The sequence below is a fragment of the Perca flavescens genome, chromosome 18 (genome assembly GCF_004354835.1).
Source record: "Perca flavescens isolate YP-PL-M2 chromosome 18, PFLA_1.0, whole genome shotgun sequence".
In the NCBI taxonomy this organism is placed as follows: domain Eukaryota; kingdom Metazoa; phylum Chordata; class Actinopteri; order Perciformes; family Percidae; genus Perca; species Perca flavescens.
Genome location: NC_041348.1, coordinates 32,689,869 through 32,702,110, shown reverse-complemented (window position 1 = coordinate 32,702,110; position 12,242 = coordinate 32,689,869). Strand labels below are relative to the sequence as shown.

The 12,242-nt window shown below is 43.7% G+C and overlaps 1 protein-coding gene across 1 annotated transcript in view; it reads right to left on the bottom strand.

Annotated features, from left to right (window-relative positions):
• Positions 1 to 12,242, bottom strand: part of brf1b (BRF1 general transcription factor IIIB subunit b) — a 41,419-nt gene that overhangs the window by 5,271 nt on the left and 23,906 nt on the right. The window contains exons 4-13 of the mRNA XM_028604684.1: positions 11,778 to 11,951; positions 10,793 to 10,824; positions 9,457 to 9,529; positions 6,237 to 6,386; positions 4,366 to 4,459; positions 3,895 to 4,021; positions 3,775 to 3,814; positions 1,977 to 2,072; positions 479 to 928; positions 14 to 75 (exon numbers count right to left, since the gene is read on the bottom strand). Coding sequence (XP_028460485.1) covers positions 14 to 75; positions 479 to 928; positions 1,977 to 2,072; positions 3,775 to 3,814; positions 3,895 to 4,021; positions 4,366 to 4,459; positions 6,237 to 6,386; positions 9,457 to 9,529; positions 10,793 to 10,824; positions 11,778 to 11,951 — 1,298 coding nt within the window. The remainder of the gene's footprint in view (positions 1 to 13; positions 76 to 478; positions 929 to 1,976; positions 2,073 to 3,774; positions 3,815 to 3,894; positions 4,022 to 4,365; positions 4,460 to 6,236; positions 6,387 to 9,456; positions 9,530 to 10,792; positions 10,825 to 11,777; positions 11,952 to 12,242) is intronic.

Sequence of the window (12,242 nt, the reverse complement as noted above, 5' to 3'; positions counted from 1 at the left end):
GATAAAAACAAACCTTTTCTATCTCGTGGTCGTCGATCCCCATCAGGTCCAGCTCGCCGCTCTCCGACTGCTCATCTGTCAAACAGGACCACAAACAGGAACCGTCAGAACAAACTCCACCACACCAAGTCCACGTTCAGCCCCGACAACACGCAGCAGCACGTGTGTGTGTGTGTGTGTGTGTGTGTATATATATATATATATATATATATATATATATATATAATGTTTACAGCCCCCTCCCTCTGGAACTCCCTACCCATACACATCTGTAACTGTTAGCCTTCCACATACGGTAGTCCAACATTTCTCACCTGATAGTTACTGGTTTTACTGTGAAGTGTCTTTGAGTACCATGTAAAGCGCTATATAAATAAAATGTATTATTATTATTATTAATATTATTATTATGTGTAAAGTGTCCTGAGGTAACTTGCGTTATAAATAAAGTCATATTGAATGCTGAGCTGAGCCGTACCGTCTGGTTTCTCTCCGGTCTCGCTGAAGGTCTGGAAGGTCTGTTGGAGACTGGCCAGGTTCCCCAGGATGTCAGCCAGCGGGACAGCCTGGCGCTGAGGTCCCGCCCCCTCCATGTCTAGCCCTGCCTCCTCCCTCTCTGGTCTCGCCCCCTCCATGTCTAGCCCTGCCTCCTCCCTCTCTGGTCTCGCCCCCTCCATGTCTAGCCCTGCCTCCTCCCTCTCTGGTCCTGCCCCCTCCATGTCTAGCCCTGCCTCCTCCCTCTCTGGTCCTGCCCCCTCCATCTCTAACCCCTCCCCCATCTTCTGGCCCCGCCCCTCCTCCTCCTGGATCACCTGACACAGGAAGTTCTGCGTCAGGTGATCGGCGGCAGCTCGCAGCTCGTCCTCTTCGCCCTCTGGCGCCGCCTCGGGTTCAGACAGCGAGGATGCAACCTCCACGCCCTCGGGGTCTGGAAACAGAAGGAAAGAGCCGGTAAATGTTGGTTCTTTTATATCTTTATGTTTGTTGTAACAATGGGTCTACAAAAAACTTCAGAAAAAGTGACAAAAACTTTCAATAATGCAACAAAAACGTGGTGAAATAAATTTCCAGGATCCAGTTTAGAAAGGAGTAGTCCACATTAATGTGTACATATAACTTTATAAATAACCTTTTTGTATCTTTGTAGAAACACATTGCAGGGATAAAATGGCTGACTCATTTAAGAGACTTCTCCGTAGTTGTTAAATGTTTCAGATGCTGTGAAAGACTAAAGGCTCCGGACCGGTACAGACAGACTCTGGACTGGTACAGACAGACTCTGGTACAGACAGACTCTGGACTGGAACAGACAAACATAGTCTCGATCCGGTACAGACAGACTCCAGTACAGACAGACTCTGGACCGGTACAGACAGACTCTGGACTGGTACAGACAGACTCTGGTACAGACAGACTCTGGACTGGAACAGACAAACATACTCTTGACCGGTACAGACAAACATAGTCTCGATCCGGTACAGACAAACATAGTCTTGATCCGGTACAGACAGACTCCGGACTGGTACAGACAGACTCTGGTACAGACAGACTCTGGTACAGACAGACTCCAGACTGGTACAGACAGACAGACTCCGGACTGGTACAGACAGACTCCGGTACAGACAGATAGACTTTGGACCGATACAGACAGACAGACTCCGGTACAGACAGACTCTGGACTGGTACAGACAGACAGACTATGGTACAGAAAGACTCTGGACCGGTACAGACAGACTCCAGACTGGTACAGACAGATAGACTCTGGACCGATACAGACAGACAGACTATGGTACAGACAGACTCTGGACCGGTACAGACAGACAGACTCCGGTACAGACAGACTCTGGACCGGTACAGACAGACTCTGGTACAGACAGACTCTGGACCGGTACAGACAGACTCCGGACCGGTACAGACAGACTCTGGTACAGACAGACTCTGGACTGGAACAGACAAACATACTGTCCGGTACTGACCAATTTCTTTGGCGTAGGCGGCATAGATTCCTCTGAGCTTGGGTCGGCTCTTCTCCAGCTCTGTCTCGATCTCGTCTTTGTAGCAGCTGATCTCTCCTGGCGGGACAAAATGGAAAAGGTAAGTCCTTCCCCTGACCCTCTAGTGTCCCTGACCCTCTAGTGTCCTGACCCTCTAGTGATCCTTCCCCTGACCCTCTAGTGTCCTTCCCCTGGCCCTCTAGTGTCCTTCCCCTGACCCTCTAGTGTCCCTGACCCTCTAGTGTCCCTGACCCTCTAGTGGTCCTTCCCCTGACCCTCTAGTGTCGTTCCCCTGACCCTCTAGTGTCCTTCCCCTGACCCTCTAGTGGTCCTTCCCCTGACCCTCTAGTGTCCCTGACCCTCTAGTGGTCCTTTCCCTGGCCCTCTAGTGTCCTTCCCCTGACCCTCTAGTGTCCCTGACCCTCTAGTGGTCCTTCCCCTGACCCTCTAGTGTCCTTCCCCTGACCCTCTAGTGTCCTTCCCCTGACCCTCTAGTGTCCCTGACCCTATAGTGTCCCTGACCCTCTAGTGGTCCTTCCCCTGACCCTCTAGTTTCCTGACCCTGACCCTATAGTAGTCCTTCCCCTGACCCTCTAGTGTCCCTGACCCTCTAGTGTCCCTGACCCTCTAGTGGTCCTTCTCCTGACCCTCTAGTGTCGTTCCCCTGACCCTCTAGTGTCCTTCCCCTGACCCTCTAGTGGTCCTTCCCCTGACCCTCTAGTGTCCCTGACCCTCTAGTGGTCCTTTCCCTGGCCCTCTAGTGTCCTTCCCCTGACCCTCTAGTGTCCCTGACCCTCTAGTGGTCCTTCCCCTGACCCTCTAGTGTCCTTCCCCTGACCCTCTAGTGTCCCTGACCCTATAGTGTTCCTGACCCTCTAGTGGTCCTTCCCCTGACCCTCTAGTTTCCTGACCCTGACCCTATAGTAGTCCTTCCCCTGACCCTCTAGTGTCCCTGACCCTCTAGTGTCCCTGACCCTCTAGTGGTCCTTCCGCTGACCCTCTAGTGTCCTTCCCCTGACCGTCTAGTGTCCTTGACCCTCTAGTTTCCCTGACCCTCTAGTGGTCCTTCCCCTGACCCTCTAGTGTCCCTGACCCTCTAGTGGTCCTTCCGCTGACCCTCTAGTGTCCTTCCCCTGACCCTCTAGTGTCCTTGACCCTCTAGTTTCCCTGACCCTCTAGTGTCCTTCCCCTGACCCTCTAGTGTCCTTGACCCTCTAGTGTCCCTGACCCTCTAGTGTCCCTGACCCTCTAGTGATACTTCCCCTGACCCTCTAGTGTCCTTCCCCTGACCCTCTAGTGTCCCTGACCCTCTAGTGTCCTTCCCCTGACCCTCTAGTGGTCCTTCCCCTGACCCTCTAGTGTCCTTCCCCTGACCCTCTAGTGTCCTTTCCCTGACCCTCTAGTGGTCCTTCCCCTGACCCTCTAGTGTCCCTGACCCTCTAGTGTCCTTCCCCTGACCCTCTAGTGTCCTTCCCCTGACCCTCTAGTGTCCTTCCCCTGGCCCTCTAGTGTCCTTCCCCTGACCCTCTAGTGTCCTTCCCCTGGCCCTCTAGTGTCCCTGACCCTCTAGTGTCCTTCCCCTGACCCTCTAGTGTCCCTGACCCTCTAGTGTCCTTCCCCTGACCCTCTAGTGTCCTGACCCTCTAGTGTCCCTGACCCTCTAGTGGTCCTTCCCCTGACCCTCTAGTGTCCCTGAACCTCTAGTGGTCCTTCCCCTGACCCTCTAGTTTCCTCCGAAGTGTCCGAAATGAATCTCTGGGTGGCAGATTTAGGAACTGACCCTCCACTTCGTCCAGTTTCCTGGCCAGTTCGTGTTCCAGCTGCAGAAGAAGAAGACAGTAAAGGTCATTGGTGATTGGTTAACCCATGTATCAGCAGCCAATCAGAGCCAGCGTCCTACCTGCTGCATCTTGACTTTGTGCTGCGCGGCGGTGAAGGATGGGGGGTCACACTCCTGCTCCAGATCCACCTTCATGAACTCATCGATAGTCAGCTGACTGGTGGGCGTGTCCTCAAACTCTGTTAGTCTGCAGACAGGGAGACAGGAAGCTGAAATCTACTGTATTCTACTGTAATCTACTGTTTGCTACTGTAATCTACTGTAATATACTATATGATACTGTAATCTACTGTATTATGATGTAATCTACTGTATTCTACCGTAATCTACTGTATTCTACTGTAATCTACTGTATTATATTGTATTCTACCGTAATCTACTGTATTCTACTGTAATCTGCTGTAATATGACGTAATCTACTGTAATCTACTGTATAATACTGTATATGACAGTAAACTAATGTATTCTACTGTAATCTACTGTATTCTCTTGTAATCTACTGTATTCTACTGTATTCTAGTGTACTCCCACCTCTTCCTCAGGGTGGTCTGGCAGACCTTCACCACGCTGATCACGTCTTTCACCGTCCGCCGAAACTTGTGCATCCGAGCGGCGACCAGCAGAGCTGAGGAGACGAGCAGAGCGTTAGCTGTTGCTAGGTAACAGGTGAACATATGGTTATTATTGATAGCTGTTGCTAGGTAACAGGTGAACATACGGTTATTATTGTTAGCTGTTGCTAGGTAACGGGTGAACACATGGTTGTTATTGTTAGCTGTTGCTAGGTAACAGGTGAACATACGGTTATTATTGATAGGTGTTGCTAGGTAACAGGTGAACATACGGTTATTATTGTTAGCTGTTACTAGGTAACAGGTGAACATACGGTTATTATTGTTAGCTGTTGCTAGGTAACAGGTGAACATATTGTTATTATTGTTAGCTGTTGCCAGGTAACAGGTGAACATGTGGTTATTATTGTTAGCTGTTGCCAGGTAACGGGTGAACATATGGTTGTTATTGTAAGCTGTTGCCAGGTAATGGGTGAACATGTGGTTATTATTGTTAGCTGTTGCCAGGTAACGGGTGAACATATGGTTGTTATTGTTAGCTGTTGCCAGGTAACAGATGAACATACGGTTATTATTGTTAGCTGTTGCCAGGTAACAGGTGAACATACGGTTATTATTGTTAGCTGTTGCTAGGTAACAGGTGAACATATGGTTATTATTGTTAGCTGTTGCCAGGTAACGGGTGAACATATGGTTGTTATTGTTAGCTGTTGCCAGGTAACAGGTGAACATACGGTTATTATTGTTAGCTGTTGCCAGGTAACGGGTGAACATATGGTTGTTATTGTTAGCTGTTGCCAGGTAACAGGTGAACATACGGTTATTATTGTTAGCTGTTGCCAGGTAACAGGTGAACATGTGGTTGTTATTGTATGCTGTTGCCAGGTAAGGGGTGAACATGTGGTTGTTATTGTATGCTGTTACCAGGTAACAGGTGAACATACGGTTATTATTGTTAGCTGTTGCCAGGTAACAGGTGAACATACGGTTGTTATTGTTACCTGTTGCCAGGTAACAGGTGAACATAGGGTTGTTATTGTTAGCTGTTGCCAGGTAACGTGTGAACATACGGTTATTATTGTTAGCTGTTGCTAGGTAACGGGTGAACATACGGTTATTATTGTTAGCTGTTGCTAGGTAACAGGTGAACATATGGTTGTTATTGTTAGCTGTTGCCAGGTAACAGGTGAACATAGGGTTGTTATTGTTAGCTGTTGCCAGGTAACGGGTGAACATACGGTTATTATTGTTAGCTGTTGCCAGGTAATGGGTGAACATACGGTTATTATTGTTAGCTGTTGCCAGGTAACGGGTGAACATATGGTTATTATTGTTAGCTGTTGCCAGGTAACAGGTGAACATACGGTTGTTATTGTTACCTGTTGCCAGGTAACAGGTGAACATAGGGTTGTTATTGTTAGCTGTTGCCAGGTAACGTGTGAACATACGGTTATTATTGTTAGATGTTGCTAGGTAACGGGTGAACATACGGTTATTATTGTTAGCTGTTGCCAGGTAACAGGTGAACATATGGTTGTTATTGTTAGCTGTTGCCAGGTAACGGGTGAACATACGGTTATTATTGTTAGCTGTTGCCAGGTAACGGGTGAACATACGGTTATTATTGTTAGCTGTTGCTAGGTAACGGGTGAACATACGGTTATTATTGTTAGCTGTTGCCAGGTAACGGGTGAACATATGGTTGTTATTGTTAGCTGTTGCCAGGTAACGGGTGAACATACGGTTATTATTGTTAGCTGTTGCCAGGTAATGGGTGAACATACGGTTATTATTGTTAGCTGTTGCCAGGTAACGGTGGCCATGTCCTACCTGCTCCACAGAGCCCTGAGGGCCTTCGTCCCGTGTGCATCCAGTCCCTCTTCATCCTCTGCACCAGACGCAGCGCCGTCATGGAAACCTCGTGGGTCTTCACACCGAACTCCAACATGTGGGCGAACCGCGGGATGTACAGGCACGGGTCTGGGGGGGGGATACATTAATTAATAATTATTAATTAATGTAATCGCTTTAATGTAAACATTAATACTTTAAATAATACTGCTGGTTAGAAGGAACCTCTTTCATATCCAAGATAACTTGGTTTAGATAAAGATAACCTAGCCCTAATTAATACCCAGCCCTGATTAATACCTAGCCCTAATTAATACCTAGCCCTGATTAATACCCAGCCCTGATTAATACCTAGCCCTGATTAATACCCAGCCCTGATTAATACCTAGCCCTGATTAATACCCAGCCCTGATTAATACCCAGCCCTAATTAATACCTAGCCCTGATTAATACCTAGCCCTGATTAATACCTAGCCCTAATACCCAGCCCTGATTAATACCCAGCCCTAATTAATACCTAGCCCTGATTAATACCCAGCCCTGATTAATACCTAGCCCTGATTAATACCCAGCCCTGATTAATACCCAGCCCTAATTAATACCTAGCCCTGATTAATACCCAGCCCTGATTAATACCTAGCCCTGATTAATACCCAGCCCTGATTAATACCCAGCCCTAATTAATACCTAGCCCTGATTAATACCTAGCCCTGATTAATACCTAGCCCTAATACCCAGCCCTAATTAATACCCAGCCCTGATTAATACCTAGCCCTGATTAATACCTAGCCCTAATACCCAGCCCTAATTAATACCCAGCCCTGATTAATACCTAGCCCTAATTAATACCCAGCCCTAATTAATACCCAGCCCTGATTAATACCTAGCCCTAATTAATACCCAGCCCTAATTAATACCCAGCCCTAATTAATACCCAGCCCTGATTAATACCTAGCCCTAATTAATACCCAGCCCTAATTAATACCCAGCCCTGATTAATACCCAGCCCTAATTAATACCCAGCCCTGATTAATACCCAGCCCTGATTAATACCCAGCCCTGATTAATACCCAGCCCTGATTAATACCCAGCCCTGATTAATACCCAGCCCTAATTAATACCCAGCCCTGATTAATACCCAGCCCTGATTAATACCCAGCCCTGATTAATACCCAGCCCTGATTAATACCCAGCCCTGATTAATACCCAGCCCTGATTAATACCCAGCCCTGATTAATACCTAGCCCTAATTAATACCCAGCCCTGATTAATACCTAGCCCTGATTAATACCTAGCCCTAATACCCAGCCCTAATTAATACCCAGCCCTGATTAATACCCAGCCCTAATTAATACCCAGCCCTGATTAATACCCAGCCCTGATTAATACCTAGCCCTAATTAATACCCAGCCCTGATTAATACCCAGCCCTAATTAATACCTAGCCCTGATTAATACCTAGCCCTGATTAATACCTAGCCCTAATACCCAGCCCTAATTAATACCCAGCCCTGATTAATACCTAGCCCTAATTAATACCCAGCCCTAATTAATACCCAGCCCTGATTAATACCTAGCCCTAATTAATACCCAGCCCTAATTAATACCCAGCCCTGATTAATACCTAGCCCTAATTAATACCCAGCCCTAATTAATACCCAGCCCTGATTAATACCCAGCCCTGATTAATACCTAGCCCTAATTAATACCCAGCCCTAATTAATACCCAGCCCTGATTAATACCTAGCCCTAATTAATACCCAGCCCTAATTAATACCCAGCCCTGATTAATACCTAGCCCTGATTAATACCCAGCCCTAATTAATACCCAGCCCTGATTAATACCCAGCCCTAATTAATACCCAGCCCTAATTAATACCCAGCCCTGATTAATACCCAGCCCTGATTAATACCCAGCCCTGATTAATACCCAGCCCTGATTAATACCCAGCCCTGATTAATACCCAGCCCTGATTAATACCCAGCCCTGATTAATACTTAGCCCTAATTAATACCCAGCCCTGATTAATACCTAGCCCTAATTAATACCTAGCCCTGATTAATACCTAGCCCTAATTAATACCCAGCCCTGATTAATACCCAGCCCTGATTAATACCCAGCCCTGATTAATACCTAGCCCTGATTAATACCTAGCCCTAATTAATACCCAGCCCTGATTAATACCCAGCCCTGATTAATACCTAGCCCTGATTAATACCCAGCCCTGATTAATACCTAGCCCTGATTAATACCCAGCCCTGATTAATACTTAGCCCTAATTAATACCCAGCCCTGATTAATACTTAGCCCTAATTAATACCCAGCCCTGATTAATACCCAGCCCTGATTAATACTTAGCCCTAATTAATACCCAGCCCTGATTAATACCCAGCCCTGATTAATACCCAGCCCTGCTTAATACCTAGCCCTAATTAATACCTAGCCCTGATTAATACCCAGCCCTGCTTAATACCTAGCCCTAATTAATACCTAGCCCTGATTAATACCCAGCCCTAATTAATACCCAGCCCTAATTAATACCTAGCCCTGATTAATACCCAGCCCTGATTAATACCTAGCCCTGATTAATACCCAGCCCTGATTAATACCTAGCCCTGATTAATACCCAGCCCTGATTAATACCTAGCCCTGATTAATACCCAGCCCTGATTAATACCTAGCCCTGATTAATACCTAGCCCTGATTAATACCCAGCCCTGATTAATACCTAGCCCTAATTAATACCTAGCCCTGATTAATACCCAGCCCTAATTAATACCCAGCCCTAATTAATACCTAGCCCTGATTAATACCTAGCCCTGATTAATACCTAGCCCTGATTAATACCTAGACCTGATTAAATATAATAAATGTTTTTGCTGCTGTAGTTTCCGACAGCGTCCACTAGATGTTAGCAGAGAGCAGGGTTTTAAAACTGAGGCCTGGTTGACAGTGGTGGTTTATGGGAAATGTAGTTCTGTGAACACACTTTTCCTGCAGCTTCTGAGTATTTAAATCTAATAATTTACATATCTGAGATGATATTGTTTGAATCTGTCAGTGAGAGATGCAGGACGCGTCCAGAGCAACGTGACCGGGACATTCATCTACTTCTGACAGTGTATATACATTTTGTAGTTCTACAGTGACAATGTATATACATTTTGTAGTTCTACAGTAAATGAAATGAGGTTGTCACCGATGGCGGGAGCGTTGATGCAGAGCTCTCGAGCCAACAGCAGGAAGGTTTTTCCCAGGATGTAAACGTTCACCTGAACACATCAAACTAAAGTTACTACTGCAGAGTATAGAAGTACTTCATTACTTTATTTAATCGTATATATATATATATATATATATATATATATATATATATATACATGTATATATATATATATATGTGTGTGTATATATATATATATATATATATATGTATATATATATATATATATATATATATATATATATATATATATATATATATATATATATATATATATATATATATATATATATATATATATGTATAAATCTGTGTATATATCTGTGTGTATATATATATATATATATACACTACCGGTCAAAAGTTTGGGGTCACTTAGAAATTTCCATTCCAGACACAATACCTGCTGAGATCAGTTGTATTGTTTTTTTAATCAGAACAGCAGTTTTCAGATTACATTATGTGTTTACATAATTGCTAAATGGTTCTCAACTGTTGTAGAAAGAAGTGTCTGAAGAAACACTTGAAATCCATGTTTTTTGGTCTAAACGTCATACCCAAATTAAAAGTAGTACAGCTCCCATATACTTTGACACTCAGGGGTGTGCCTGATATCATTGAAAAGGAAACATTCTCACGTTTTTGTTACAAGTGTCAGGGCGATTCTAGGCCTTACTGACACAGAGTTACAGAGGCTAGAATGGAGGTGTTTTATTTCCGTCCAAGTCATACATCTGTAAAGTGATTAGAATACACTGCTGTAAACACATCTGACAGGTGACAGATGCCACAGGGCATTAGCCACGTCTCAGCTTACTACAGAAACAATCCAGACACCAAAAGACTCAAAAAATGGATTTTATATGATTTCTTTCTACAGATATGTCTGTGTTTTTTTTATTTCCATTTGAAAAGTGCAAAAAAAAAAGCCAAAAACTACAAAATACAACAATTCTCAAATACACAAACACACCCACATCAATCACCTTTCCAATGATATCAGGCACACCCCTGAGTGTCAAAGTATATGGGAGCTGTACCACTTTTAATTTGGGTATGACGTTTAGACCAAAAAACATGAATTTCAAGTGTTTCTTCAGACACTTCTGTCTACAACAGTCAAGAACCCTTTTGCAATTATGTAAACACATAATGTAATCTGAAAACTGCTGCCCTGGTTAAAAAAAACAATACAACTGATCTCAGCTGGTATTCTGTCTGGAATGGAGTGGAATGGAAATTTCTAAGTGACCCCAAACTTTTGACCGGTAGTGTATATATATATATATATATGTGTGTGTGCATATATTACCTGCAGCAGGTCGCTCAGGTCCAGCAACATGTCTGAAACTCAGCTCAGGAAAAGCAGTTCAAAGGTCACAACTCAAACGTTAGGGCTGCGAGAAAAGATGATGATAATAACTATAATAATAATTATAATAATGATAATAATAATTATTATAATAATCATAATCATAATAATAATTATAATAATTATGATAATTATAATAATTATAATAATAATTATAATAATATTAATAATAATAATGATAATAATAATAATTATAATAATAATTATAATAATGATAATAATAATTATTATAATAATCATAATCATAATAATAATCATAATTATAATAATAATAATAATTATAATAATTATGATAATTATAATAATTATAATAATAATTATAATAATATTAATAATAATAATGATAATAATAATGATTATAATAATTATAATAATAATTATAATAACTATAATAATTATAATAATTATAATAATTATGGTAATTATAATAATTATAATAATAACTTAGAGTAAAGATGATTTCATTCTCCATTAATCATCGGGGAGGGGTTGTCCCGTCAACGTTAACATTTGATGTGATATTCACACTATCACAGATGGAGCTCTCTGTAGGTCCAAACTCAGAACGTACCTGTTTCGTCTGGCTTCTAATACGCAGCAGTGGTGTGATCATTTCATTCTTTTGTTTCTTTGTAACCTTTTCTGATTTTACTGTTTTCTATATTTCATTCTTTCTATTGTATGAGATGTGTTTTTACTCTTGGTTTCTGATGTGAAGCTCTCTGGATACCTGCTGGTTGCTGTAAAGTGATAAATAAATACATATATAGAAATATTGTGTCTGGAATGGAGTGGAATGGAAATTTCTAAGTGACCCCAAACTTTTGACCGGTAGTGTATGTTGTGAACGATTAATGGATTATCAGAACAGTGGGTGCTGATGGCAGCAGCTGTACCCCAGACAGAGAGGCTGTTGCTAGGATACGAGGCGTCCCCTCGGTGCGACACACCAGGTAGAGGCAGGCGGCGATGACGTGCTCCGTCTTGCGCCCGCGCGTCAGGTGTTTGCTGACCACCATCTTGAAGAAGTTGAAGGCCGTGTCGAGACAATGTTGATTCAGCTGCAGCTGGGAGCCGAGGTGCTGGATCTGACGCTTACCTACACACACACACACACACACACACACACACACACACACACACACACACACACACACACACACACACACACACACACACACACACACACACACACACACACACACACACACACACACACACACACACACACACACACACACACACACACACACACACACACACACACACACACACACACACACACACACACACACACACACACACACACACACACACACACACACACACACACACACACACACACACACACACACACACACACACACACACACACACACACACACACACA